At 41.5% G+C, this 24127-nt stretch overlaps 3 protein-coding genes across 3 annotated transcripts; all 3 read right to left on the reverse strand.

Annotated features, from left to right (window-relative positions):
- On the reverse strand, positions 1-13410 carry LOC148684077 (vomeronasal type-2 receptor 26-like). The gene is made up of 6 exons (XM_088654822.1): positions 13331-13410; positions 12559-12850; positions 10252-11127; positions 8846-9073; positions 8015-8141; positions 1-902 (listed from the first exon to the last, which is right to left on the reverse strand). The coding sequence occupies exons 1-6, from the start codon at positions 13408-13410 to the stop codon at positions 1-3; spliced, it is 2505 nt and encodes an 834-aa protein (XP_088510948.1).
- A 3005-nt stretch (positions 13411-16415) lies between these two features.
- LOC148684078 (vomeronasal type-2 receptor 26-like) lies at positions 16416-19804 on the reverse strand. The gene is made up of 2 exons (XM_088654823.1): positions 19783-19804; positions 16416-17317 (listed from the first exon to the last, which is right to left on the reverse strand). The coding sequence occupies exons 1-2, from the start codon at positions 19802-19804 to the stop codon at positions 16416-16418; spliced, it is 924 nt and encodes a 307-aa protein (XP_088510949.1).
- A 15-nt stretch (positions 19805-19819) lies between these two features.
- LOC148684079 (vomeronasal type-2 receptor 26-like) lies at positions 19820-23716 on the reverse strand. The gene is made up of 3 exons (XM_088655097.1): positions 23555-23716; positions 21278-22147; positions 19820-19888 (listed from the first exon to the last, which is right to left on the reverse strand). Exons 1-3 carry the CDS (start codon positions 23714-23716, stop codon positions 19820-19822), a joined length of 1101 nt encoding a protein of 366 aa, XP_088511223.1.
- Positions 23717-24127: the final 411 nt, after the last annotated feature.

Genomic DNA, 24127 nt, shown 5'->3' on the forward strand with positions numbered 1-24127 from the left:
TTATACCTTTCTTTGCGTTAGGTGCTCTTTGTTGTTCAGGTCAGGCCTCACCACAATAATGTAGCATTTGGGGGTGAAAATGCAAGCCAGTAACCCAGCGCCAGAAGCAAAGATGGAGAAGATCTCTACAGCCACCATGTATTTTCCTCTGGTGCTCAGGTAGGTTGGAATGAAGGAGAGCCAAACACTGCAGAAGACCAGCATGCTGAAGGTGATGAACTTGGCTTCATTGAAAGTGTCAGGCAACTTCCTGGATAGGAAGGCCACCGTGAAGCTGACAGTGGCCAGGAAGCCCATGTAACCCAAAACACAATAGAACATGAGGACTGACCCTTCATTACAAAGAAATATGATTTCTTCTGTCATAGAGTGCATGTCCACATCTGGGAATGGGGGAGAGGTTGCCAGCCAGAGGACACAGATTCCTACTTGAACAATGGAGCTGGAAAAGACAATGGAATAAGCCAATTCTTTGCCTACCCATTTCCTCATATTGGTTCCTGGTTTAGTAGCCATGAATGCCAAAACCACCAATATGGTTTTGGCTAAGATGCTGGAGAGGGCCACAGAGAAGACGATGCTGAAAGCAGTTTGTCGGAGAAGGCAGGTCACCTTATTAGGTTTTCCGATGAACAACAAAGAAGAGAGAAAACACAAGAGGAGGGAGATAAGGAGACCATATGTGAGGCTTCTGTTGTTGGCTTTGACTATGGCTGTATCATGATGCTTAATGAATATGCCAAGCACCAGAATTGTGACCAGAGAGAATAGAAGTGCAGAGAAAGTTGAAACAATGGCCAGGGTTTCATCCAAGGCTAGGAAGTTTGGAATCTTAGGAATGCATATATCCTGGTCATTGTTTGGATACTGATCTGCTGGGCAACTGACACATGTTTCTATGTCTGAAAACAAATAAAAAATGCATGACAATTTGAAGCAACCAAAAGTATTCTTAAGAATTTCCTCATCAATAGTCAGGAATATGAAGACGAGCAGCAAAGTCAGTCCTCCGTGAATATGCAGGTAACCTTGGAAGGGACAGCACATGGAAGAATCCTGACCAAGCCTATGAAGAGGCGTGTAGTGGTGATAGGGGATTCCCTACTGAGGAGTACAGAAGCAGTGATCTGTGGGCCTGAGAAGATGTCTCGAGAGGTGTGCTGTCTCCCTGGGGCCAAGATCAAAGATGTAACAGAACGGCTGCAAGGAATCATAAAACCCACGGATAAATACCCCTTCCTTTTGGTCCATGTGGGAACCAATGACACTGCAAGCCATAGCCTCTAGAAGATCAAAAGTGATTATGAGGCTCTGGGCAGGAAGTTGAAGCAATTAAATGCACAAATTGTCATCTCATCTCTCCTCCCAGTTGAACGACATGGCCCTGGGAGAGAGGGAAAAATAGGGGAAGTGAACAACTGCCTTCGCAATTGGTGCAAACAGGAATGGTTTGGATTCTTAGATCATGGTCTGCAGTTTCTTGAAGATTGACTTCTGGCAAGTGATGGGCTGCACCTCACAAAGGTTGGGAGGAATGTTTTTGCTATGAAACTCAAAAACCTCATCAGGAGGTCTTTAAACTGACTTATGTGGGGGAGGGAGACAGTGGTCCTGAAGGTAGGAGTCTACCAAGTGCTGAAGATGTTCATCCAAATGTCAAGGACCAAATGGAGCAAACAGCACGCAGACCTAGTGGTGGGAGGAAAATATCCTTAAATAAGAGACATGGGGGGAATGATCAGTGGTCTTCAATGTCTGTATACTAATGCACAGAGCATGGGAAATAAACAAGATGAACTTGAGCTCTTGGTACAGCAAACTAAATACGACATAATAGGCATCACTGAAACCTGGTGGGATGAGTCTCATGACTGGAATGTAGTAATAGAGGGATACAATCTATTTCAGAGAAATAGACCAAACAGGAAAGGAGGAAGGGTAGTGTTATATGTCAGGGATGTGTATACCTGTGAAGAGACCCAGGATTTAAAACTTCAAAGCCAAATTGAGAGTATCTGGGTCAAAATTAAGGGAGAGAAAAATAACAGTGATCTTATTGTGGGATTCCTTCAGTAGCACCTTAAAGACCAACTAAGATTAAAGACCAACTAAGATTAAGATTAGAGATCAACTAAGATTAACAGATTAAGGTGCTACTGAAGGAATTTTTTTATTTTGCTTCAACTCAGACCAACACGGCTGCCTACCTGTAACTCATTGTGGGAGTTTACTATAGATCCCCAAGCCAAACTGAGGACACAGATGATGCCTTCCTAGAACAGATGACCAAGCATTCTAAAGGAAGTGAGATAGTAGTAATGGGGGATTTCAACTATCCTGATATTTGTTGGATGTCAAACTCAGCCAAGAGCATAAGGTCGAACAGATTCCTCACTGGCCTTGCAGACAAATTCATTGTCCAAAAAGTGGGAGAAGCAACAAGAGGATCAGCCATTTTAGATCTGGTCCTAACCAATAGTGATGACCTGGTTAGTGGGGTAGAAGTGGCAGGAGCATTAGGTGGGAGTGATCATGCTCTTCTGGAGTTTATTATTGAGAGGAAAGGAGCAACCAAGCATACTAAGACTCAAATCCTAGACTTTAAGAAAGCCGACTTCAGAAAATTTAGGGAAATGCAGGGTGAGATCCCATGAACAGAAATACTAAAAGGGAAGGGAGTTCATGATGGTTGGGAGTTTGTTAAAAGGGAGATATTAAAAGCACAACTTCAGGCAATACCAAAGAGACGGAAACATGGAAAGTGCCTAAAGAAGCCAGGGTGGCTAGCTAAAGAACTTTTAACTGAGTTAAGATTTAAAAGGGATATGTACAAAACATGGGAAAAGGGGAAAATCACCAGAGAGGAATTCAAACAAATAGCCAGCACGTGTAGAGACAAAGTCAGAAAAGCTAAAGCACAGAATGAACTCAGGCTTGCTAGAGAGGGCTTTTATGGGTATGTCCGTAGCAAAAGGAAGAAGAAGGAAACAGTGGGTTCACTTAGAGGAGAAGATGGTGAAATGCGAACAGGGGATAGAGAAAGGGCAGAACTCCTCAACGCCTTCTTTGCCTCAGTCTTCTCCAAAAAAGAAAACAATGCCCGACCTGAAAAATATGGAGCCGATCATTCAGCAGGGGAAACACAGCCCAGAATAAGTAAGGAGGTAGTACAAGAATACTTGGCTAGTTTAGATGTATTCAAGTCTCCAGGGCCAGATGAACTACATCCAAGAGTATTAAAAGAACTGGCAGAGGTGATCTCAGAACCACTGGCAATAATCTTTGAAAATTCCCGGAGAACAGGCAAAGTTCCAGCAGACTGGAGGAGCGCAAATGTTGTCCCTATTTTCAAAAAGGTGGAAAGAGAGGACCCAAACAATTACTGCCCAGTCAGCCTGACATCAATACCAGGAAAGATTCTAGAGCAGATCATTAAGCAAACGGTCTGTGAGCACCTAGAAAGAAACTCTGTGATCACTAAAAGTCAGCATGGGTTTCTGAAAAATAAGTCATGTCAGACTAATCTGATCTCATTTTTTGACAGAATTACAAGCCTGGTAGATGAAGGGAATGCCGTGGATGTAGCCTATCTTGATTTCAGCAAGGCCTTTGACAAGGTGCCCCATGATATTCTTGTAAAGAAGCTGGTGAAATGCGGGCTAGACAATGCTACCATTCAGTGGATTTGTAACTGGCTGACTGACCGAACCCAAAGGGTGCTCATCAATGGCTCCTTCTTATCCTGGAGAGTAGTGACTAGTGGGGTGCCACAGGGTTCTGTCTTGGGCCCCGTCTTATTCAACATCTTTATCAATGACTTGGATGATGGGCTTGAGGGCACCCTGAGCAAGTTTGCAGATGACACCAAATTGGGAGGGGTGGCTAATACCCCAGAGGACAGGATCACACTTCGAAATGACCTTAACAGATTAGACAACTGGGCCAAAGCAAACCAGATGAATTTTAACAAGGAGAAATGTAAAGTACTACACTTGGGCAAAAAAATGAAAGGCACAAATACAGGATGGTCGACACCTGGCTTGAGAGCAGTACATGTGAAAAGAATCTAGGAGTCTTGGTAGACCACAAACTTGACATGAGTCAGCAGTGTGATGCAGCAGCTAAAAAAGCCAATGCAATTCTGGGCTGCATCAATAGGAGCATAGCATCTAGATCAAGGGAAGTAATAGTACCACTGTATTCTGCTCTGGTCAGACCTCACCTGGAGTACTGTGTCCAGTTCTGGGCACCACAGTTCAAGAAGGATACTGACGAGCTGGAACGTGTCCAGAAGAGGGCAACGAAAATGGTTGAAGGCCTGGAAACGATGCCTTATGAGGAACGGATTAGGGAGCTGGGTATGTTTAGCCTGGAGAAGAGAAGGTTAAGGGGTGATATGATAGCCATGTTCAAATATATAAAAGGATGTCATATAGAGGAGGGAGAAATGTTGTTTTCTGCTGCTCCAGGGAAGCGGACACGGAGCAATGGATTCAAACTACAAGAAAGAAGATTCCACCTAAACATTAGGAAGAACTTCCTGACAGTAAGAGCTGTTCGTCAGTGGAATTTGCTATCAAGGGGTGTGGTGGAGTCTCCTACTTTGGAGGTCTTTAAGCAGAGGCTTGACAGGCATATGTCAAGAATGCTTTGATGGTGTTTCCTGCTCATCAGGGGGTTGGACTGGATGGCCCTTGTGGTCTCTTCCAACTCTACGATTCTATGATTCTATGATCTAGCAGAAATAATCCTATCTGATGATGTGTGCATGCACACGAAAGTTCATACCAAAATAAAAACTAAGTTGGTCTTTAAGGTGCTACTGAAGGAATTTTTTTATTTTACTTCGACCCAGACCAACACGGCTACCTACTTGTAACCATCTAGCATAGTTTTTTTTCTACCTAAAAAGGTTTAAGAACTTCAAACCCAAATGATTTTAACCTAGAGGCATCAAAAATCAACCTCATGAATCAAATCTGGAATTTTCTACTTGGAGACCATAGGTGAGGCTTCGGTTGTTGGCTTTCACTATGGCATTATTGCGATGCTTAATGAAGATGCCTAGCACCAGAACTGTGATCAGAGAGAATAGAAGTGCAGAAAAAGTTGAAACAATGGCCAGGGTTTCATCCAAGGCTAGGAAGTTTGGGATCTTAGGAATGCATAGATCCTGATCATTGTTTGGATACTGATCTGCTGGGCAACTGATACATGTTTCCATGTCTGAAAACAAATAAAAAATGCATTGCAATTTGAAGCAAACAAAAGTATTCTTAAGAATTTCCTCATCAATAATCCATCTAGCATTAATAATCCTATCTGATGAAGTGTGCATGCACACGAAAGCTGATACCAAAGTAAAAACTTAGTTGGTCTTCAAGGTGCTACTGAAGGATTTTTTTTATTTTGTTTCGACTCAGACCAACACGGCTACCTACTTGTAACCATCTAGCATAGTATTTTTTCTACCTAAAAAGGTTTAAGAACTTCAAACCCAAATGATTTTAACCTAGAGGCATCAAAAATCAACCTCATGAATCAAATCTGGAATTTTCTACTTGGAGGACATCTGCTCTTACAGTCCCCCTGCTTTTTCTTAGAACAGGGGTGTCAAACTCAAATTCATCGGGGGCCGCATCAGCAGTTTGGTCACCCTCAAAGGGCCAGTTGTATCTGTAGGACTATGTGTCCACTCTTTATTATCATAAATTATTGTCACTGCATTCAATTATTACTGTTTTTGTAATAATGTAAGTAATAACTAGCTCTGAAAGCAGAAACATAGTCAGAATAATGGCAAGTAGATATTTAAATGTACAATTATTGTACAATTTATTGAAAAATGATTTTTGGTAACTGCACTGGGTGGTAGAGGCTCGCTAGGGTTTCATGCAGGACCTTTGCAGAGCTACTGGAGATGCTGGGGTCCTTCTGCATGCAAGACAGATGTTCTGCCAGTGAGCCACTACCCTTCACCAAAGGGACTGGCTGAGGTTGACTCACTGAAGCTGCTCTCCTGATTCCAGGGTTTAAGGGCCAGAAGTATAAAGCAGCATCCTATGTTTCTGAGGAGAGGGAGAGGGAGAGGGAGAGGGAGAGGGAGAGGGAGAGGGAGAGGGAGAGGGAGGGGAGAGGGAGGGGAGGAAGGAAGGAAGGAAGGAAGGAAGGAAGGAAGGAAGGAAAGAGGGGAGAGAAAGAAGAGTAGGAAATAAGGAAGAGAATAAAGAAGGAAAGAAAAAGAAAGAGGGAGAGAAGACGGAAAGGGAGAAAGAAGGAAGGAAGTAGAGGGAAAGAAAGAATAAGAATGAAGGAGAGGAAGAAAGTTGGGAAGGACGGAAGGAAGAAAGGAAGGAAGTAAGGAAGAAAGAAAGAAAGAAAGAAACAAAGAAAAGAGGGAGCAGGAGGGAGAGAGGAAGGAAAGAGGTGAGAGAAAGAAGAGTAGGAAAGAAGGAATAAAGAAGGAAAGAAAAAGAAAGAGGGAGAGAAGACAGAGATAAAGAAGGAAGGAAGGAGAGGGAAAGAAAGAATAAGAACGAGAGAGAGGAACAAAGAAAGGGAAGGGGGGGGTCGCCGCCTTGATTCAGCGCCAGAAAAGAGCGCGAAGGGACCCAGGGGCAAAAAGCATTTCCCTGGCCCCAGCTGTTTGCCGGCGCTTTGTTGGCGCGGCGCTTCAGCAGCAAGGTCCCACTGCTGGGTCCCGCTGGCTGGGGCGCTCGGCAGGCCACATGACGAGGTCTGGCGGGCCGGATTTGGCCCCCGGGCCTTGTGTTTGACACCCGTGTCTTAGAACCAAATTAACTGTTCAGCAGATTAAGGATTAAATTACAGCTGAAATTTTAGGAGCCCAGAATGGCATGTTTAATGAGATTTTCACCCTCTAGTCTATTTAATTGCTCATCTTCTATCATTGTGTATGCCATCAAATGCCAACAGTGCCCTTCAGCTCTCTATATTGGACAAACAGGCCAAACCCTACGCCAAAGGATAAATGGACATAAATCTGACATCAGGAACCAGAAGACAGAAAAACCAGTAGGAGAACACTTCAATCTCCCAGGACATTCTATACAAGATCTCAAAGTAGCTGTCTTACTACAAAAGAATTTCAGAAATAGACTGGAAAGAGAAGTTGCTGAATTACAACTTATCACCAAGCTCAAAACCATGGAGGGACCTGGTTTGAACAGAGATATCGGATTCTTATCTCATTATACATGATAAGCGATCTTCAGCCATCTCAACCCTTGTTTTTTCATGCAAAACCATTTGCAGTCGTTTTCGGTCATCAACAGCTATCAGTCAGTCAATCACCCACTTCCACCACCCTTCTGAGTGATCCCCCCTCCCCTCCCATCCCCACCCCTCCCCACCCCTTCTCTACATAAGTGCCTGGGGATTTCTATTTCACTGTATCTGAAGAAGTGTGCATGCACACGAAAGCTCATACCAAAATAAAAACTTAGTTGGTCTTTAAGGTGCTACTGAAGGAATTTTTTTATTTTACTTCGACCCAGACCAACACGGCTACCTACCTGTAGTCAAACAAAATAATTCTTAGAGTAGAAAGCACCACTTCTAGCCCACCCTAATTTTGTAGAATTTGGAGGTAAAATATATTAGCTTCCACTTAAAAAAGAAATCTTCAAGATGTTTTAAAGATAAAAATATATTGATGTTATCTATAAATAATGAGAACAACACATCTGTTAATTTAAGCCAGGCATCCCCAAATTGTGGCTCTCCAGATGTTTTGGCCTAAAACTCCCATGATCCCCAGCTAACACGACCAGTGGTCAGGAATGATGGGAATTGTAGTCCAAAACATCTGGAGGGCCAAAGTTTGGGGATGCCTGATTTAAGCCTTCTCTCAATAGTTATTATTATTATTATTATTATTATTATTATTATTATTATTATTATTATTAAAGCCTTCTCTCCTGCAGCAGGTTAATGTCAACAATATTGACAGGAGCCCAGAGCTTTTGCATTATCTTAAGATGTCATCTCCAACCTTTCTCATTTGAAATCATTCCTTCTGGACATGGATCACAATCATAGCAGCAAAACTTCTTCCCCTCCTTCTTTTTCTTCCCGTAACCTGGAAGGCAGTTGGCATTACATATAGAAAGTGGTGGCACCTATCCAAAGAGATAGGAAGAGTTTAATATTAAGATCTTCTTTTGGGGAATTTATCAAATATCCAATACCAGGTGATTTAACAGTAAATAGGACTAATAGCGTGAAATGATCCATATGTAGTACACAAATGGCACATACAGTGTGGTAAAAAGCTGCTGTTTTAAGCATCATACAAACACATGAAGATTTCAATATTCATACCTGGACCTTACAGCTGTCTTAGAATTCGGTGTAATTTCACCCCTGGCTTTGACTTTTGATGGAGTCACCACCTAACGGCATTTGCTTCAAGGAAATCAAGTGGTGTTTTTTTTGTTGTGGCTCAAGGAATTAAAGGTAAGCCATTATAGTGGTTCTGCTCCTACCTGCAGGGTCAGTACAAGAAACTAGTACTAGGAGCGCCAGTGTGGTGTTGTGGTTAAGAGCGGTAGACTCATAATCTATTGATCTGGGTTTGCGTCTCTGCTCCTCCACATGCAGCTGCTGGGTGAACTTGGGCTAGTCACACTTCCTTGAAGTCTCTCAGCCCCATTCACCTCACAGAGTGTTTGTTGTGGGGGAGGAAGGGAAAGGAGAATGTTAGCCGCTTTGAGACTCCTTCGGGTAGTGATAAAGCGGGAAATCAAATCCAAACTCCTCCTCCTCCTCTAGGAAATCAAATTATGGCATTTCAGGGACTGTGCATTTACGGTATTTCCCATACCTCAGTGAAGCGCCTGTGCCATCTGATTCCGTCTTCATTAATGGTGATCTCTTTTCCTGGAGGGGCCTGAGGATCCAGCCTTCCCACTTTGACTCTGATGTATGATCTATTTGGGAAAGTGACCAGGTTGGTAATATCAAAGCCAGCTGCTAATTCTCCATATTCATTTAATGTAATTTCATCCCCAGCACTGTTGTTGAATGAGATTCTCTGCAGGAATGAGTGCAGCTAAGTGGAAAGAGAATCAAAGTTAAACACTTCAGTTCACAATGGAGAGCATCCATATTTTAGTTGCACATACAGGAGGAGTAGGAAATCATGAATCAGTGCCAATTCAACAATCAACAGACTTGCATAATGATATTATGGAGAGATGAGACCATAGACCTGCTTGCTTGAGAACAGCCTTTGTCAATATCCAAGAAAGGGAAGGAATTTGAGAAATCATGTAAGTCATGTAAGAGAATAGATGGGAGCTCATGTTCCTAAAGAATAGGAATGCAGAACATCTGACTGGACCTTTCCATTGTTTATAGAGTGGATTTGTGCATAGTTGGATGTTGGATGCAGAGGAGTGGTAGGAACCAGCCGCTGGGGAACCCCAAGGGGACACCCAAAGGAAAGGAGGCTCAGAGCCAAGGGTTTGGTGGGATGACAAGGAGTGTTCAGTGGGAGAAGAGGGAGCAGACTGGGAGGTGGAGGTGTCAGAAACAGAAGAGGAAAGAGGGTTAAGAGAGAAGGAAGAGGCTGTGACAGACTGCAATCCAGACATAGATGCAGAAGAGGAAAAAAGCAGGGTCTAGAGACAGTGATCACACAGTTGCTAGCCTCTTGTGGGGACCTACCAGTGAGGCCTCGGGACCCAGAAACCCCTAGTGGTGAGCAGACAGGGAAAGATGAGGATTTGGGGACGGGGCCTTCCAGGATGTGCCCTGGTAGTGGCAGCTCCCTGATGGGCTGTTTTCTCTTGGGTAAGAGATTCCATGCTAATGGCAGTGCCTGGAGTTGGGGTCCTGGTTGTGCTCGCTCAGAATTAAGGGCCTGGGGCCATGGACTGCGGCCTCCAATCTTACACCGCTGGGTAACTGGACTGGTAAGAGAGACAGAGAGAACTGGGGAGGGATATGGGGAGAAAATGGAGGGGTTTGCAGTGTGGAGAAGGTGGTTGGCAAAGCTGCAGTTACCTGTAGTTGTTGGTAGACTTTTGCTTATGAAAGTCTGTGTCATCTGAAGTCTGTTTAGTATCATTATAGGAAATAATCTAATTCCCATCTTTGATACGATAAAATTTCTTAAGGTTTATTTTTAATTTCTTAAGTTTTATTCCTTTATTTCTTTACTGATCATTAAATGCCAACTCAAATAATGTATCAATGCAGTGAATGCTTTGTAAGAGGGAACAATACCTGCCAAGGATCTACATACTGAGGAGAGAGTTTTCCCTTAGCTTCTCTTCCTTTGCTGATTGCTCCAACCAAGTGTTTGCTCTTTAAGGCATGTGCCAAAGCATAGACAGCATTATAGATACTGTAGCTATGGCCAGTCATGCTCATTTCAAAATATGGTGCCGGGAGGCTCTCCAGCATCTCCTCTCCAGTGCACTTGTTTGTTGAGAGAGTGGAATTTGAAAGTGAACAACTGAATGCATCTTCCCAAAAATCTTTGATAAAACCATCTGTCTCTGTCCAATGAGGATGTATACTCTGAAGAAAGTCTGTAAAGTTGTGAATCTCTTTGGAGTGAATTGCAAAGGATATAGCACCTTGGAACATTCGTATATTAATATTAATTTGTTTTTGAAGGCTATATAATAGGAAATCAATTTGGGTAGCTGTAATCCATACTTTTGCTTCAAGTGACTTCTTTTGATGAAATAGTAACTGAGTAAACTCCATTATGCTTAAAGCAACTGACAACCATATAATAAATCTACTTTCTCCATATACAAGAAAGGCATTGGCTTTGTGGGTTATTAAGGTTGGTAACAAAATCCATGAGTCATCCAGAATTTCTAGGTTGTTACTGTTATAATTTACATTGAATTTAAGTCTTTCTGTGAATGCCGAACAGATTTCATTCTGGAAAAACATTTTCTCAATTGTCTGTAAGAAACGTTCCCCTGCTTCGTTAGCTGGAGTGATGAGCCCAACCCATTTCCACCTGAAATGCAGAAGTAACTGGATAATTCCCCGATACTGAAGGTCTTCATTGGGGACCATGCGGTAAAAGGAAGGGAACTTGGTTCCATCATTTATGGCTGGTTCAAATAAACCATATGAAATCTGGAAAAAGCAAAAGCCAAATGTTTTCAAGTGGAAAAAAGAACTCAAGATATTCCAATTTATTTAGATATAAAAACATACACACACACACCCAAATATATTGAATATATATTGTATCTATATCCCAAGTTTACCAAGTTTAGGGACAGCACCAACCCCAACTTATATAGGAAAACACAGAAAACCTTCCTCAATGTTTCCTGTAGATATTTATTGTTATTATTTTTATGACCTTAAAGCTGAAATAAACTGATTTGATTTGTTATTATTATAGCATCATCACTGCTTCATTCCTGTACATATTGATTGTATCCAGGAATAGGGGAGCATTTATCATGGCTCATGTTAATATACAAAGTGGATGATTAAACAAAACTGCAAGATGAAAGTGGAGTGATAGAAATTGTTGATCATGTACTTTTGCTCTGTAACCTTTATAGTGATTGTAGGGGGAGGCTGATTCTCTATCTACTAAGAACTCTCTTGGGAAGATTTCCTGGGACATCCTGATGATTTCCATTACATTGTACATGCTATTCTTCTCTGAGCACAATAAACCAAATCATATAAAATATCGTTAAAATGCAAAATACTGTACCAGCACTAATTAAAACAACTAAAATGAAATCCAGCAATGCAGCAGAATAGCACCATAGTGACACCAATATGTATATAACACTCTGAAATGACAGATGAAAAATGATTAACATCATACTTTGGGAAAGGACTATCTTAATTTTTAAGTGGAGGAACATTTATAGTCAATGTGTTCTCAGTTATTTTTGCCTATGAATGTAAAGGTAAAGCGAACCCTGACCATTAGGTCCAGTCGTGACCCACTCTGGCGCTCGTCTCACATTATTGGCTGAGGGAGCCGGCATACAGCTTCCAGGTCATGTGGCCAGCGTGACAAAGTCGCTTCCGGCGAACCAGAGCGGCACACGGAAATGCCGTTTACTTTCCCGCCAGAGCGGTACCTATTTATCTACTTGCACTTTGACGTGCTTTTGAACTGCTAGGTTGGCAGGAGCTGGGACCAAGCAACAGGAGTTTACCCCATCGTGGGGATTCGAACCGTCGACCTTCTGATCGGCAAGCCCTAGGCTCTGTGGTTTAACTCACAACGCCACCTGTGTCCTATGAAGCCAATGTCAAAATCACATACTGAGTAGCTCACAGGAAGCCAGTGCAGAGTTTTCAGGACTGATATATATGAACCAGTCTAGGTGCCTCCTTTACAAACTTGGCAGCTTTACAGAAATTTTCTATTACATCTATTACACACAAATTGCCCCTCTTACACACACATTGTTTTATATGCATATTATGCCCCTTTTACATTGTTCATTTTCCTACTCCATGTATATGAATCAGTAGATTCTGAATGCAAGCAAAGCATGAAATCTCTGTTTTTCAAAAGCTATATTCTACCTGTGGAATCTTGAAAAGACCTAAGACGTTTGCCATGCACCAGGAAGTATCAGAGCTAAGTCCCCCAATGACTCCTATTACATTTTTCTGGATGCCACACCTGTAGTTGGGAACAAAGTGATGTGATTTAAAGATCAAGTCCAGAGTGTTTCGGTAGGTCATCTTGGAATCATAATAGCTGTCATAGATGTGGAACCCGAGAGAGACATTGGGCAACATCCTGGGATTCTCATTGATCTCATCAACAGCAAACACCAAAGCAAGTATGTGCTGGTAGAACTTTGTCAACACCCTGGAAATGAAATGAGATTTTGTTTGATGGGAAAAGGAAACAGTGCACAGAATCTAAGAGAGGATGAAGCCAGCAAAGTTTATTTAATTATTTGGGCAATCTAAGAATATTTTTAAAAAGCCTGTTGCACATTTCCTCTGTTTTTTTTCAGCAACCCATGTTTTCGCCACCTTGAAAATTTGGGTATCATCAAAAAAGTTCAGTGACAAAATACTTGTAACATAATATATGCTTTTCCTATTTTTTATACCATCTCTTTTCGATCTCTCCTACTCTCTTTTCTCTCTTTACACAATTAGACTCAAAAAAGCTTAGTGTCCATTATGCACATAGCCTATATGCACAGAGATTTCTAAAAACATCTCTCCACATATTTTATAAATAAAGTTCTAAAGCTATTCCCCCCTCAATCAAAGTTATTTTCAGTCAGATATAGCATATAAGGAATAATTAAAATAATATGAATTACTGGTTACTTACAGTGGAGTATCAATGAAGTCCTGGGAAGGGTGTTTCTTGAAGTATAATTCAGGGACTATGTAATAGATATGAGATGCCATTGCACCAATGACCAGGTCACCTGGCTCATACCACTCATGTGGAACATGGACAGGATTATTAGTTGTGCATTTAACACTTTGTACTTGGGACACCAGATTGGGGAGCAGCAGAAGCAGCAGGAGCAACATCCCGATGGCAATTTCCCTTGTCTGCATGGACTCCCCTGGTTCTCCCTAGAGTATTCTTACTCTCCTCCACCTGATCTGAACAAGACAAATTGGGTGGCAGCTGACTCTGTCAATTTAGCACTTTAAGGGACACGTATCCACCTTATTGTTAACTTGAACACTGTCACAACAGAATGCCTAACAAGATACAGTGATTTGATATGAAAGAGGGAAACTGATAACTGATAAGTAACAGAGCCCAGCCTAGTTTTCTATGGAGCACTGAGGAGCTTATAAACATTTCAGGCTTGCTTGTTGATTCTTTTCCCCCACTGTGGCATCAGGAGGCTCAGGTGGATTGATTATCGTAATTTTCATAATGATAGGGGAGAGAATCGCTTGCGCAGTGTTTTTGAATTCTTTGGCGCATCAGTAGTAGGGGATTTGCCACTATTATTATTTTTTAAATATATTTTTTATAGATTTCCCAATATTGTTCCAATAGCAGCCTCATTATAACAATACCAATTTTATCTAATTAGTGCAATTATCAATGCCAATTATTTAAATGTCAAATCCTATTTTTTAATTAAACTGGCCCATTTTATGCTAGATTCGATGGCTTCATTCTTCTTCATTATTTCTGCGTTCCACTATGTTAATAATTTCCATTACATTCCATGCACATATAACAGCTACAGTCTTGTGATTTCTGTTCGTTATATTAGATAATTTATCCTTGCCTAATCAAGAAGTAGGGACACTGGAATAAAACATCAATAGACCATTGGGATATCAGATCCACACAAGGCATGATGGAGAACAGCAACAACTTGGAAAAGACACTGTCCAACCATCTTGTCCTCTGCCATCCCCTTCTCCTAGTGCCCTCAATCTTTCCCAACATCAGGGTCTTTTCCGGGGTGTCTTCTCTTCTCATGAGGTAGCCAAAGTATTGGAGCCTCAGCTTCAGGATCTGTCCTTCCAGTGAGCACTCAGGGCTGAAGTAGACTAATCTCTTTCAGCTCCTACTTCTCCTGTCCCACCCTCAGTCTCCCAGCAAGATTTGGTCCTATTACTCCTGCAGGACACTACACTCAGTTCTTCACTGTAAACTCAGAGTGGATGTTTTATTCCCGAACCAACTCTCCCTTCTCAACACTTTTTATATTTAAACCTGACTCCTATCCTATCTGCCTACCTAACTCCCAACCTCCCTCCTCAACCACCTCAACTCAAAAACCCCCTCTTACCACACTCTAAATCCATCTCCCTCCAAAGCCTCCCCTTTTAAACTCTCCCTCCTGGAACCATAGGCAATCAGAGACTGTGAGAAAAAAGGAAAAAGAAATACTTGTGGAACCAACTTTTCCATCACAAGAGACGCAACATTTTACAAGGACTGGAAGAAACACCACGGACAGAATAATTGCCACACACAGGAAGTACAGGGATATAGTTTGAGTGCCTCATTTGTAGTTCTATAAATCATTTAATGTGTCAACACGAAAAGAAGTTATTAATATTGCAGTTGTTGTATAAAGGATTGTTATTTTGACCGAAATATAACAGAAATTAATAAGATTTTGCAATGCAGAAATAAAGGAAACCATCACTTCTAGCGTGTGGGGTGGGGCACCTAAATTATATGATTCAGTATATGAATGATTAGTATTATAATTTGGTATTGTTTTTAATGAGGCTATTATTGGATGGTAATAGAAAATTAACAAAAATGATTGTAAAAGAAATAGCATAAATAGACTTAGACTTAGAATCAACTTTAGAAACAACACATCTGTATTCTCTGAAGCCATTTGGCTTACTTGAGATATTCTCTGCCACTACTCTTTCAACCTGGATAGAAGTGCAATTCAGAAGACTAAGAGTCTTGTCCTATTAGGCTTAGTAATATCCAATGTATTTCCCTCCAGATATTGTTGCATATCTTTGCTACCTTTCCTTTTGAAAAACTATTTTTTAAAAAAGGGAAAATGGCTTTTTAAAATTTCTCCTTCTTCTATTCCCCAGCTGCCTGGTGTGAGAGAGATGAAGAATATAGAGCCCTCAACTATTTCACAATGTGTGTTCCTTCTGGTACCCTGTGTTGTCTTCAACATGAATTTTCAGATTACATGAAATAATTGATAAGAGACTTTTTATTAATAATCAATTACTCAAATATGTTCAACATCCATAAACTTAACCCTTTCTTAATTGATAGTCTGACAGTTTTGCTATTAAGAATCTATTTGATTCAAAGTACTGCAATACATATCAAGGGTGTATAGAGTGTAAGGGGGTGGAGAGTAACTCTAGTGGGGAACAAGTCATGCTTCTTCTGGGGTAGTTTGTCAACCTCTGATCCCCACCCTGCACTCAGCTCTCACCTGGGGCTCCTAGAAGCTGTCAAGATGCAACAGCAGCCACACCCCAGGAAACAAATCCAACTGGCTGCCTAAACCAGGAGAGGGGAGACAATGGGCCTCAAATCCTCAGTGAGTTGGGGAATTTCTCTGCATGCAAAGACATGATCTAGCAGATTGAGTGGATGAGAGCGAAAGTGGGTCCAATGCTCAAAAAGGTGGCTACTGTAGGTGCTGCAGAGGGAAATGAGGGGCAGATGGGTCTCGTAAACCTAGGAAGGGAGCCCATCTAGGAGTAGGAAACTTTGAACTTAAACCACCACTACTTTACAACTTTACTCCTTTGTGAAAAAGGCTTTGGGTGTAGAGCCTGAGAAAAAATATGTACGCATTGCATTCAAGACATTTTTGGGAGAAGAAAAAGGTAAGGACCAAACTCTACAAATATCCGGAGTAGGCACCTGGAAAGTGATACCAGCCAGCAAGACAATGTAGTCTAAGAACCAACAGAGCCGCGAATTCCACTGTCATTTATACCTTTCTTTGTGTTAACTGCTCTTTGTTGTTCAGGTCAGGCCTCACCACAATAATGTAGCATTTCGGTGTGAAAATGCAAGCCAGTAACCCAGCACCAGAAGCAAAGATGGAGAAGATCTCCACAGCCACCATGTATTTTCCTCTGGTGCTCAGGTAGGTTGGAATGAAGGAGAGCCAAACACTGCAGAAGACCAGCATGCTGAAGGTGATGAACTTGGCTTCGTTGAAAGTGTCAGGCAACTTCCTGGCTAGGAAGGCCACCGTGAAGCTGACAGTGGCCAGGAAGCCCATGTAGCCCAAAACACAATAGAACATGAAGTCTGACCCTTCATTACAAAGAAATATGATTTCTTCTGTCATTGAGTGCATGTCCACATCTGGGAATGGGGGAGAGGTTCCCAGCCAGTGGACACAGAACCCTACTTGAACAATGGAGCAGGAAAAGACAATGGAATAAGCCAATTCTTTGCCCACCCATTGCCTCATATTTGTTCCTGGTTTGGTAGCCATGAATGCCAAAACCACCAATATGGTTTTGGCTAAGATGCTGGAGAGGGCCACAGAGAAGACAATGCCGAAAGCAGTTTGTCTGAGAAGGCAAGTCACCTTATTAGGTTTTCCAATGAACAACAAAGAAGAGAGGAAGCACAAGAGGAGGGAGATAAGGATACAATAGGTGAGGCTTCGGTTGTTGGCTTTGACTATGGCTGTATTGCGATGCTTAATGAAGATGCCTAGCACCAGAATTGTGATCAGAGAGAATAGAAGTGCAGAGGAAGTTGAAACAATGGCCAGGGTTTCATCAAAGGATAGGATGTTTAGTGTCTTAGGAATGCATAGATACTGGCCGCTGTTGGAATATTGATCTGCTGGGCAACTGACACATGTTTCTATGTCTGAAAACAAACAAACAAACAAACAGTGCATGACAATTTGAAGCAAACATAACTAATCTTAAGAATTTTCTCATCACTGGTCCATCTAGCATAGTGTATTCTACCTGAAAATGTTTCTGAACTTCTAGCCTAAATGCCTTCCCTCTTAATGCATCAACATTAAATTTCATGTATTAAATCTGGAATTTTTACACCAAGGACATCTGTTTTTAGTGCCCTCCTTCCTTTTTCTTAGAACCACATATACTGCACAGCAAAATGAGAAATCCATTACAGCTGAAATCTTTGAAGCCCAGAAAGGTGTGGTTGATTTTATTTCCCCCCTCTCATGAAACAACCTAAAGAAGTTGGAGGTGAATCATATTGCCTACAATTTAAATAATTTTCTTCAAGCCATTCAAAATATAAATTTACATAAATGAGATTAACACATCAATTTGATTTAAACCTGTCCTTCTCCAGCAGTTTAATAACCATGGAATTGCCAGCGAGCCCAGACCTTACTAAAATAAATTGCGTTGTTTGGTATTGTCTTAAGATGACACTGTCCACCTTTCTCATTTGAGATCATTCCTTCTGGACATGGATCACAATCATAGCAGCAAAACTTCTTCCCCTCCTTCTTTTTCTTCCCGTATCCAGAACGGCAGATGTCATTACATATGGAAGGGGGTGGCACCTATCCAAAGAGGTAGGTAGAGATAAATGCTTTGCGGGATTTATCTGATATCCAATATAAGGTGATGTAACAGTACATACGATTTGGCACATACGGTGCAGTAAAAAGCTGCTCCTCTAAGCATTATACAAAGTCAAGAAACCTGGAATATTCATACGTAGACCATCCACCCTTTCAGCTGCACCAGAATTCAGTCTAACCTCACCTCACCACCTAACTGCATTTTCTTCAAGGATATAAAATACCAGGAAAGATTCTAGAGAATACCATCAATACCAGGAAAGGTTCTAGAGCAGATCATTAAGCAAACGGTATGTGAGCACCTAGAAAGAAACGCTGTGATCACTAAAAGTCAGCATGTGTTTCTGAAAAATAAGTCATGTCAGACTAATTTGATCTCATTTTTTGACAGAATCACAAGCCTGGTAGATGAAGGGAACGCTGTGGATGTAGCCTATCTTGATTTGGAGGTCTTTAAGCAGAGGCTTGACAGGCATATGTCATGCTTGGAGGTCTTTAAGCAGAGGCTTGACAGGCATATGTCAAGAATGCTTTGATGGTGTTTCCTGCTCAGCAGGGGGCTGGACTGGATGGCCCTTGTGGTCTCTTCCAACTCTACGATTCTATGATTCTATGATTTCTTCCAACTCTATGATTCTATGATAAAATATGTTATTTATTGTGACTCAAAGAGATGGGAATTAAAGGTACCCCGTTACAGTGGTTCTGTTCCTACTTGCAGGGCCACTCTGAGAAACTAGTACTAGGGAACCACTCTATGGCTTTTGGGCTTTGGTGTCCTTTTAGGACCCATTCTGTTCTTTGTTGCCATTCATCATCTGTATGAAACTCTCCGGAATCATGTCCTAGGATCCGGAACACAGTGTCATCTGTCTGCTGATGATCTGCAGCTCTATCCCCCCCATTCCACTGGAGAAAGAGGAGGTGGTGAAGGTATTGGACAGGTGTCTGGACAGAGTGATGGATTGGATGGGGGCTGAATCCTGATAAGAGGGAAACTCTTTGGGAATGTGGTTCCTACTCCTGACCTGTTCTGGGAGAGGTTGCACTCCCTCTAAGGCCAGAGGTTCTTACGTCTGGGAGTACTCCTTGATTCTAACTCACCACTAGAGTCTTAAGTGGCTTCTGTGGCTAGGAGGGGTGACTTCCACCTTAGACCTGTTCACCAGCTATAACTGCTCCTAGATGTATGCACCCTGAAATTGGCATCATACAAACTCAAGAAGATTATAATGTTCCTTCTCAGCCCAAACTTAGTCTTCAATCTAATGCAACTAACTGAAGATTTGCCTCAGGGATTCCACAAACAGGAATGTTGGCCAATGCTGGAGTCTCTGATGAGTTGTTCTTCCTTCTTAGTGTGAGATGTCTTCTGCACCTGTTGATTTTTTTGGTATTGTGGCTGATTTTTTTAAAAAATGTACGGATAGATCTTACAGTACTACTTATACAATGTTTTCTCCTAGATGGCTTATAGGCGTAAAATAAAAATACGGGGAATTTCAGTCTCACATGCAATATATGCAGTCGAACAGGCAGGGACTTAGAAGATGATGATGCAAACATAGAGGAAAAGTCACCCTTTCCAATAGAGTATCTCTCCATCAAAGTAGTATTCATGTAGATTGAAATCTTCTTATTTTAAGAAAATATTTTCAATAGTGAATATCAAAATTACTAATGTCTTAAGTTCTTTTGTTCCATCACATTTTGTGGATAACCACAAATTATGGCATTTCAGGGACTGTGTATTTATTTCCCATACCTGAGTGAAGGCTCTGTGCCATTTGATTCTGTCCTCATTAATGGTGAGCTCTTTGCCAGGAGGGGCCTGAGGATCCAGCCTTCCCACTTTGACTCTGATGTATGATCTATTTGGGAAAGTGACCAAGTTGGTAATATCAAGGCCAACTGCTAACTCTCCATTTTCATTTAATGTAATTTCATCCCCAGCACTGTTGTTGAATGAGATTCTCTGCAGGAATGAGTGCAGCTAAGTGGAAAGAGAATCAAAAAGTCCATAGTCTGATTAAGATTTTTGGATAGCATCCCTAGATGGAATCAAACCCTTTCCGTGTAGCAGTTAAACACTTCAGTTCACAATGGAGAGCATCCATATTCAGTTGCACATACAGGAAGAGTGGGAAAGCATGCATTAGACTCTATTCAACAGTCAAGAGACTTTTATAAAGAAATGTTGAGGAGAGTTAAGCCTATAGACCTGGTTGCTTGGGATCAGCCTTTGTCAAAACCCAAGAAAGGGAAGGAATTTGAAAAGTCATGTAAGAGAAGAGATGGGAGCTCATGCTCTCAAAACATCAGAAGGCAACATGAGAACGTCTGATTGGACCTTTCCTTAGTTTATAGAGTGGACTTGAGCATGGTATCATGGACTTGCTGCGTGCAGACGAGTGGTAGGAAGCAGAAGCTGGGGAAACCCAACGGGACACCCCAAGGAAAGGAGGCTCAGAGCCAGGGGATTGGTGGTGGGATGACAGTGAGTGGTCAGTGGGAGAAGAAGGAGCTGAATGGGAGATGGAGGTGTCAGAAAATGAAGACGCAACAGGGTTAAGGGAGCAGGAAGAGGCAGACAGCAATCCAGGCTCAAAGGTAGAAGAGGAGGATGGAGAGAAGGAGGGTCTGGAGAAAGTGATCAAACATTTTGCTAGCATCTTCTTTGGAGAAAGTGGTGAAGTCAGATGTGGCTTGAGGGCCCAGAAACCCAAGGCAGTGGGCAGACAGGGAAATATGAGGAGTTGGGGAAGGGCCTTCCAGGATGTGCCCAAGCAGCGGCAGCTCCCTGATTGACTGCTCTTCTGTTTTCTCTTGGACAGGATGAGGATCCCCACAGAAGCCAGTGCCTGGGGTTTGGGGTCCTGTATGTGATCCCTCAGAATTATGTGCCTGGGGCCATGCATTCCTGGCCCCCAACCTTACACCACTGGGTAACTGGACAGGATAAGGAGACAGAGGCAATTGCGGAGGAATTTGGAGAGAAAACAGAGGGGGTTGCAGTGTGGAGCAGGTGGTTGTCACGGATTCACATATGTGTAGTTGTTGGTAGACTTTTGCTTCTGAAAGTCTGTGTCATCTAAAGTCTGTTTTGTATCATTATAGGAAATATTCTAATTCCCATCTTTGATACAATAAAATTACTTTAGGTTCATCTGTAATTTCTTAAGTTTTATTCTTTTATTTCTTTACTGATAAGCCTACTCCCATAATGACCAATGCAATGAATACAACGCAGGAATAAATACCTGCCAAGGTTCTACATATTGAGTAGAGAGTCTTCCCCGAGCATCTCTCCTTTTGCGGATGACTGCAGCCAAGTGCATTCTGTTTAAGGCATGTGCCAAAGCATAGACAGCATTATAGATATTGTAGCTATGGCCAGTCATGCTCATTTCAAAAAATGGTGCCGGGAGGCTCTCCAGCATCTCCTCTCCAGTGCACATGTTTTTTGCGAGAGTGGAATTTGAAAGCGAACAACTGAATGCATCTTCCCAAAAATCTTTGATAAAACCATCTGTCTCTGTCCAATGAGGATGGATATCACGAAGAAAGTCTTTAAAGTTGTGAATCTCCTTGAAGTGAATTGCAAAGGATATAGCACCATGGAACATTCGTATATTAATATAATATCTTTGAAGGCTATCTAATATGAAATCAATTTGGGCAGTTGTAATCCATACTTTTCCTTCAAGTGACTTCTCTTGAGGAAATAGTAGCTGAGTAAATTCCATTAAACTTAAAGCATTTGACAACCATATAATAAGTCTACTTTCTCCGTATACAAGAACTGCATTGGCTTTGTAGGTTGTTAAATGTGAAAACAAAACCCTTTTGCCAATCATTTCTAGTTTGTTACTGTTATAATTTATATTGAATTCAACTCTTTCTGTGAATTCCGAACAGATTCCATTCTGGAAAAACATTTTTTCAATTGTCTCTAAGAAACGTTCCCCTGCTTCGTTAGCTGGAGTGATGAGCCCAACCCATTTCCATCTGAAATGCAGAATTAACAGGATAATTCCCCGATACTGAAGGTTTTGATTGGGGACCATGCGGTAAAAGGAAGGGACCTTGTTTCCATCATTTATGGCGGGTTCAGATAAACCATATGAAATCTGGAAAAAGCAAAAGCCAAATGTTTCCAAGTGAAATCAAGAACTCAAGGCATTCCCATTTATTTAAATATAAACATGTGCACGCACACACACTTAAATATTGAATATATATTAAATCTATATCCCAATTTTACGAAGTTTAGGGACAGCATCAACCAAATTTATATAGGAAAACACAGAAAACCTTCCTCAATGTTTCCTGTAGATATTTATTGTTATTATTATAGCATCATCACAGCTTCATTCCTGTACATATTGATTGTATCCAAGAATAGGGGAGCATTTATTATGGTTCATGTTAATATATTAAGTGGCTGATTAAACAAAACTCCAAGATGGAAGTGGAGTGATAGAAATTGGTGATCATGTTCTTTTGGTCAGTTACCTTTATAGTGATTGTAGGGGGAGGCCATAGCTGCCAAGTTATCCCTTTTTTAAAGGGATTTTCCCTTATGCTGAATAGGCTTTCTCGCGAGAAAAGGGAAAACTTGGCAGCTATGGGGGAGGCTGATTCTCTATCTACTCTCTTGGGAAGGTTTCCTGGGAAATCCTGAAGATCTCCATTAGATTGTACATGCTATTCTTCTCTGAACACAATAAACCAAATCATATAAAATATCATTAAAATGCAAAATACTGTACAAGCACTAATTAAAACAACTAAAATGAAATCCAGCTATGCAGCAGAATAGCACAAGAGTGACACCACTGTGTATATAACACTCTGAAATGACAGGTGACAAATGAACTTTAGCAAGAAAACAGTGTTTTCAATTAGCCTGTTAAAATGAACAGTGTTGATTAACATTATACTTTGGGAAAGGACTATCTTGATTTTTGAATGGAGGAACATTTATAGTTAATGTGTTCTCAGTTATTTTTGCCTATGAAGGTAAAGGTAAAGGGACCCCTGACTATTAGGTCCAGTCATGACCCATTCTGGGGTTGCGGTGCTCATCTCACATTATTGGCTGAGGGAGCCGGCATACAGCTCCTGGGTCATGTGGCCAGCATGACAAAGCTGCTTCTGGCGAACCAGAGCGGCACACAGAAATGATATAAAATAAAAAAATTCCTTCAGTAGCACCTTAAAGACCAACTAAGTTTTTATTTTGTACACAGAAATGATGTTTACTTTCCCGCCAGAGCGGTACCTATTTATCTACTTGCACTTTGACGTGCTTTCGAACTACTAGGTTGGCAGGAGCTGGGACCAAGCAACAGGAGTTCACCCTGTTGTGGGGATTCGAACCGGCAACCTTCTGATCGGCAAGCCCTAGGCTCTGCGGTTTAACCCACAACGCCACCCGTGTCCTATGAAGCCAATGTCAAAATCACACATTGAGTAGCTCACAGGAAGCCAGTGCAGAGTTTTCAGGACTCTGTTTTTCAAAATCCATATTCTACCTGTGGAATCTTGAAAAGACCTAAGACGTTTGCCATGCACCAGGAAGTATCAGAGCTAAGTCCCCCAATGACTCCTATTACATTTTTTGGGATGCCACACCTGTAGTTGGGAACAAAGTGACGTGATTTAAAGATCAAGTCCAGAGTGTTTCGGTAGGTCATCTTGGAATCATAATAGCTGTTATAGATGTGGAACCCTAGAGAGACATTGGGCAACATCCTGGGATTCTCATTGATCTCATCAACAGCAAACACCAAAGCAAGGATGTGCTGGTAGAACTTTGTCACCTCCCTGCAAATGAAGAGAGATTTTGTTTGATGGGAAAATTAAACAGCGCACAGAATCTAGATGTGAGAGATTCACCTGCCTGCCTATAAAGAGAGGATGAAGCCTGCAAAGTTTATTTAATTTTTTTGGGCAATCAAAGAATACTGTGTCATTAAAAAAAGCCTGTTTCACATTTCTTCTGTTCTTTTCAGCAACCCATGTTTGTTTTCGCCACCTTGAAAATTTGGGTATCATCAAAAAAGTTCAGTAACATAATACTTGGCTATATGCTTTTCCTATTTTTT

The sequence above is a fragment of the Zootoca vivipara genome, chromosome 12 (assembly GCF_965207765.1).
Source record: "Zootoca vivipara chromosome 12, rZooViv2.hap1.1, whole genome shotgun sequence".
NCBI classification, from domain to species: Eukaryota; Metazoa; Chordata; class Lepidosauria; order Squamata; family Lacertidae; genus Zootoca; species Zootoca vivipara.

Bases quoted from the DNA above. Each gene is read 5' to 3' on its own strand.
- LOC148684077 (XM_088654822.1), bottom strand. From the start codon at position 13,410: ATGGCATCTCATATCTATTACATAGTCCCTGAATTATACTTCAAGAAA. The intron at 12,851-13,330 runs GTAAGTAACCAG...TTTCATTTCCAG, and splicing joins GACTTCATTGATACTCCACT to GGTGTTGACAAAGTTCTACC. The intron at 903-8,014 runs GTTGGAGATGAC...ATTTGTTTTCAG, and splicing joins AATGATTTCAAATGAGAAAG to ACATAGAAACATGTGTCAGT.
- LOC148684078 (XM_088654823.1), bottom strand. From the start codon at position 19,804: ATGGCACAGAGCCTTCACTCAG. The intron at 17,318-19,782 runs GTATGGGAAATA...GTTTGTTTTCAG, and splicing joins GGCACAGAGCCTTCACTCAG to ACATAGAAACATGTGTCAGT.
- LOC148684079 (XM_088655097.1), bottom strand. From the start codon at position 23,716: ATGACCTACCGAAACACTCTGGACTTGATCTTTAAATCACGTCACTTT. The intron at 22,148-23,554 runs GTAGAATATGGA...TGCTTTTTCCAG, and splicing joins GTCTTTTCAAGATTCCACAG to ATTTCATATGGTTTATCTGA. The intron at 19,889-21,277 runs GTATTTATTCCT...TTTCCCAAATAG, and splicing joins AATATGTAGAACCTTGGCAG to ATCATACATCAGAGTCAAAG.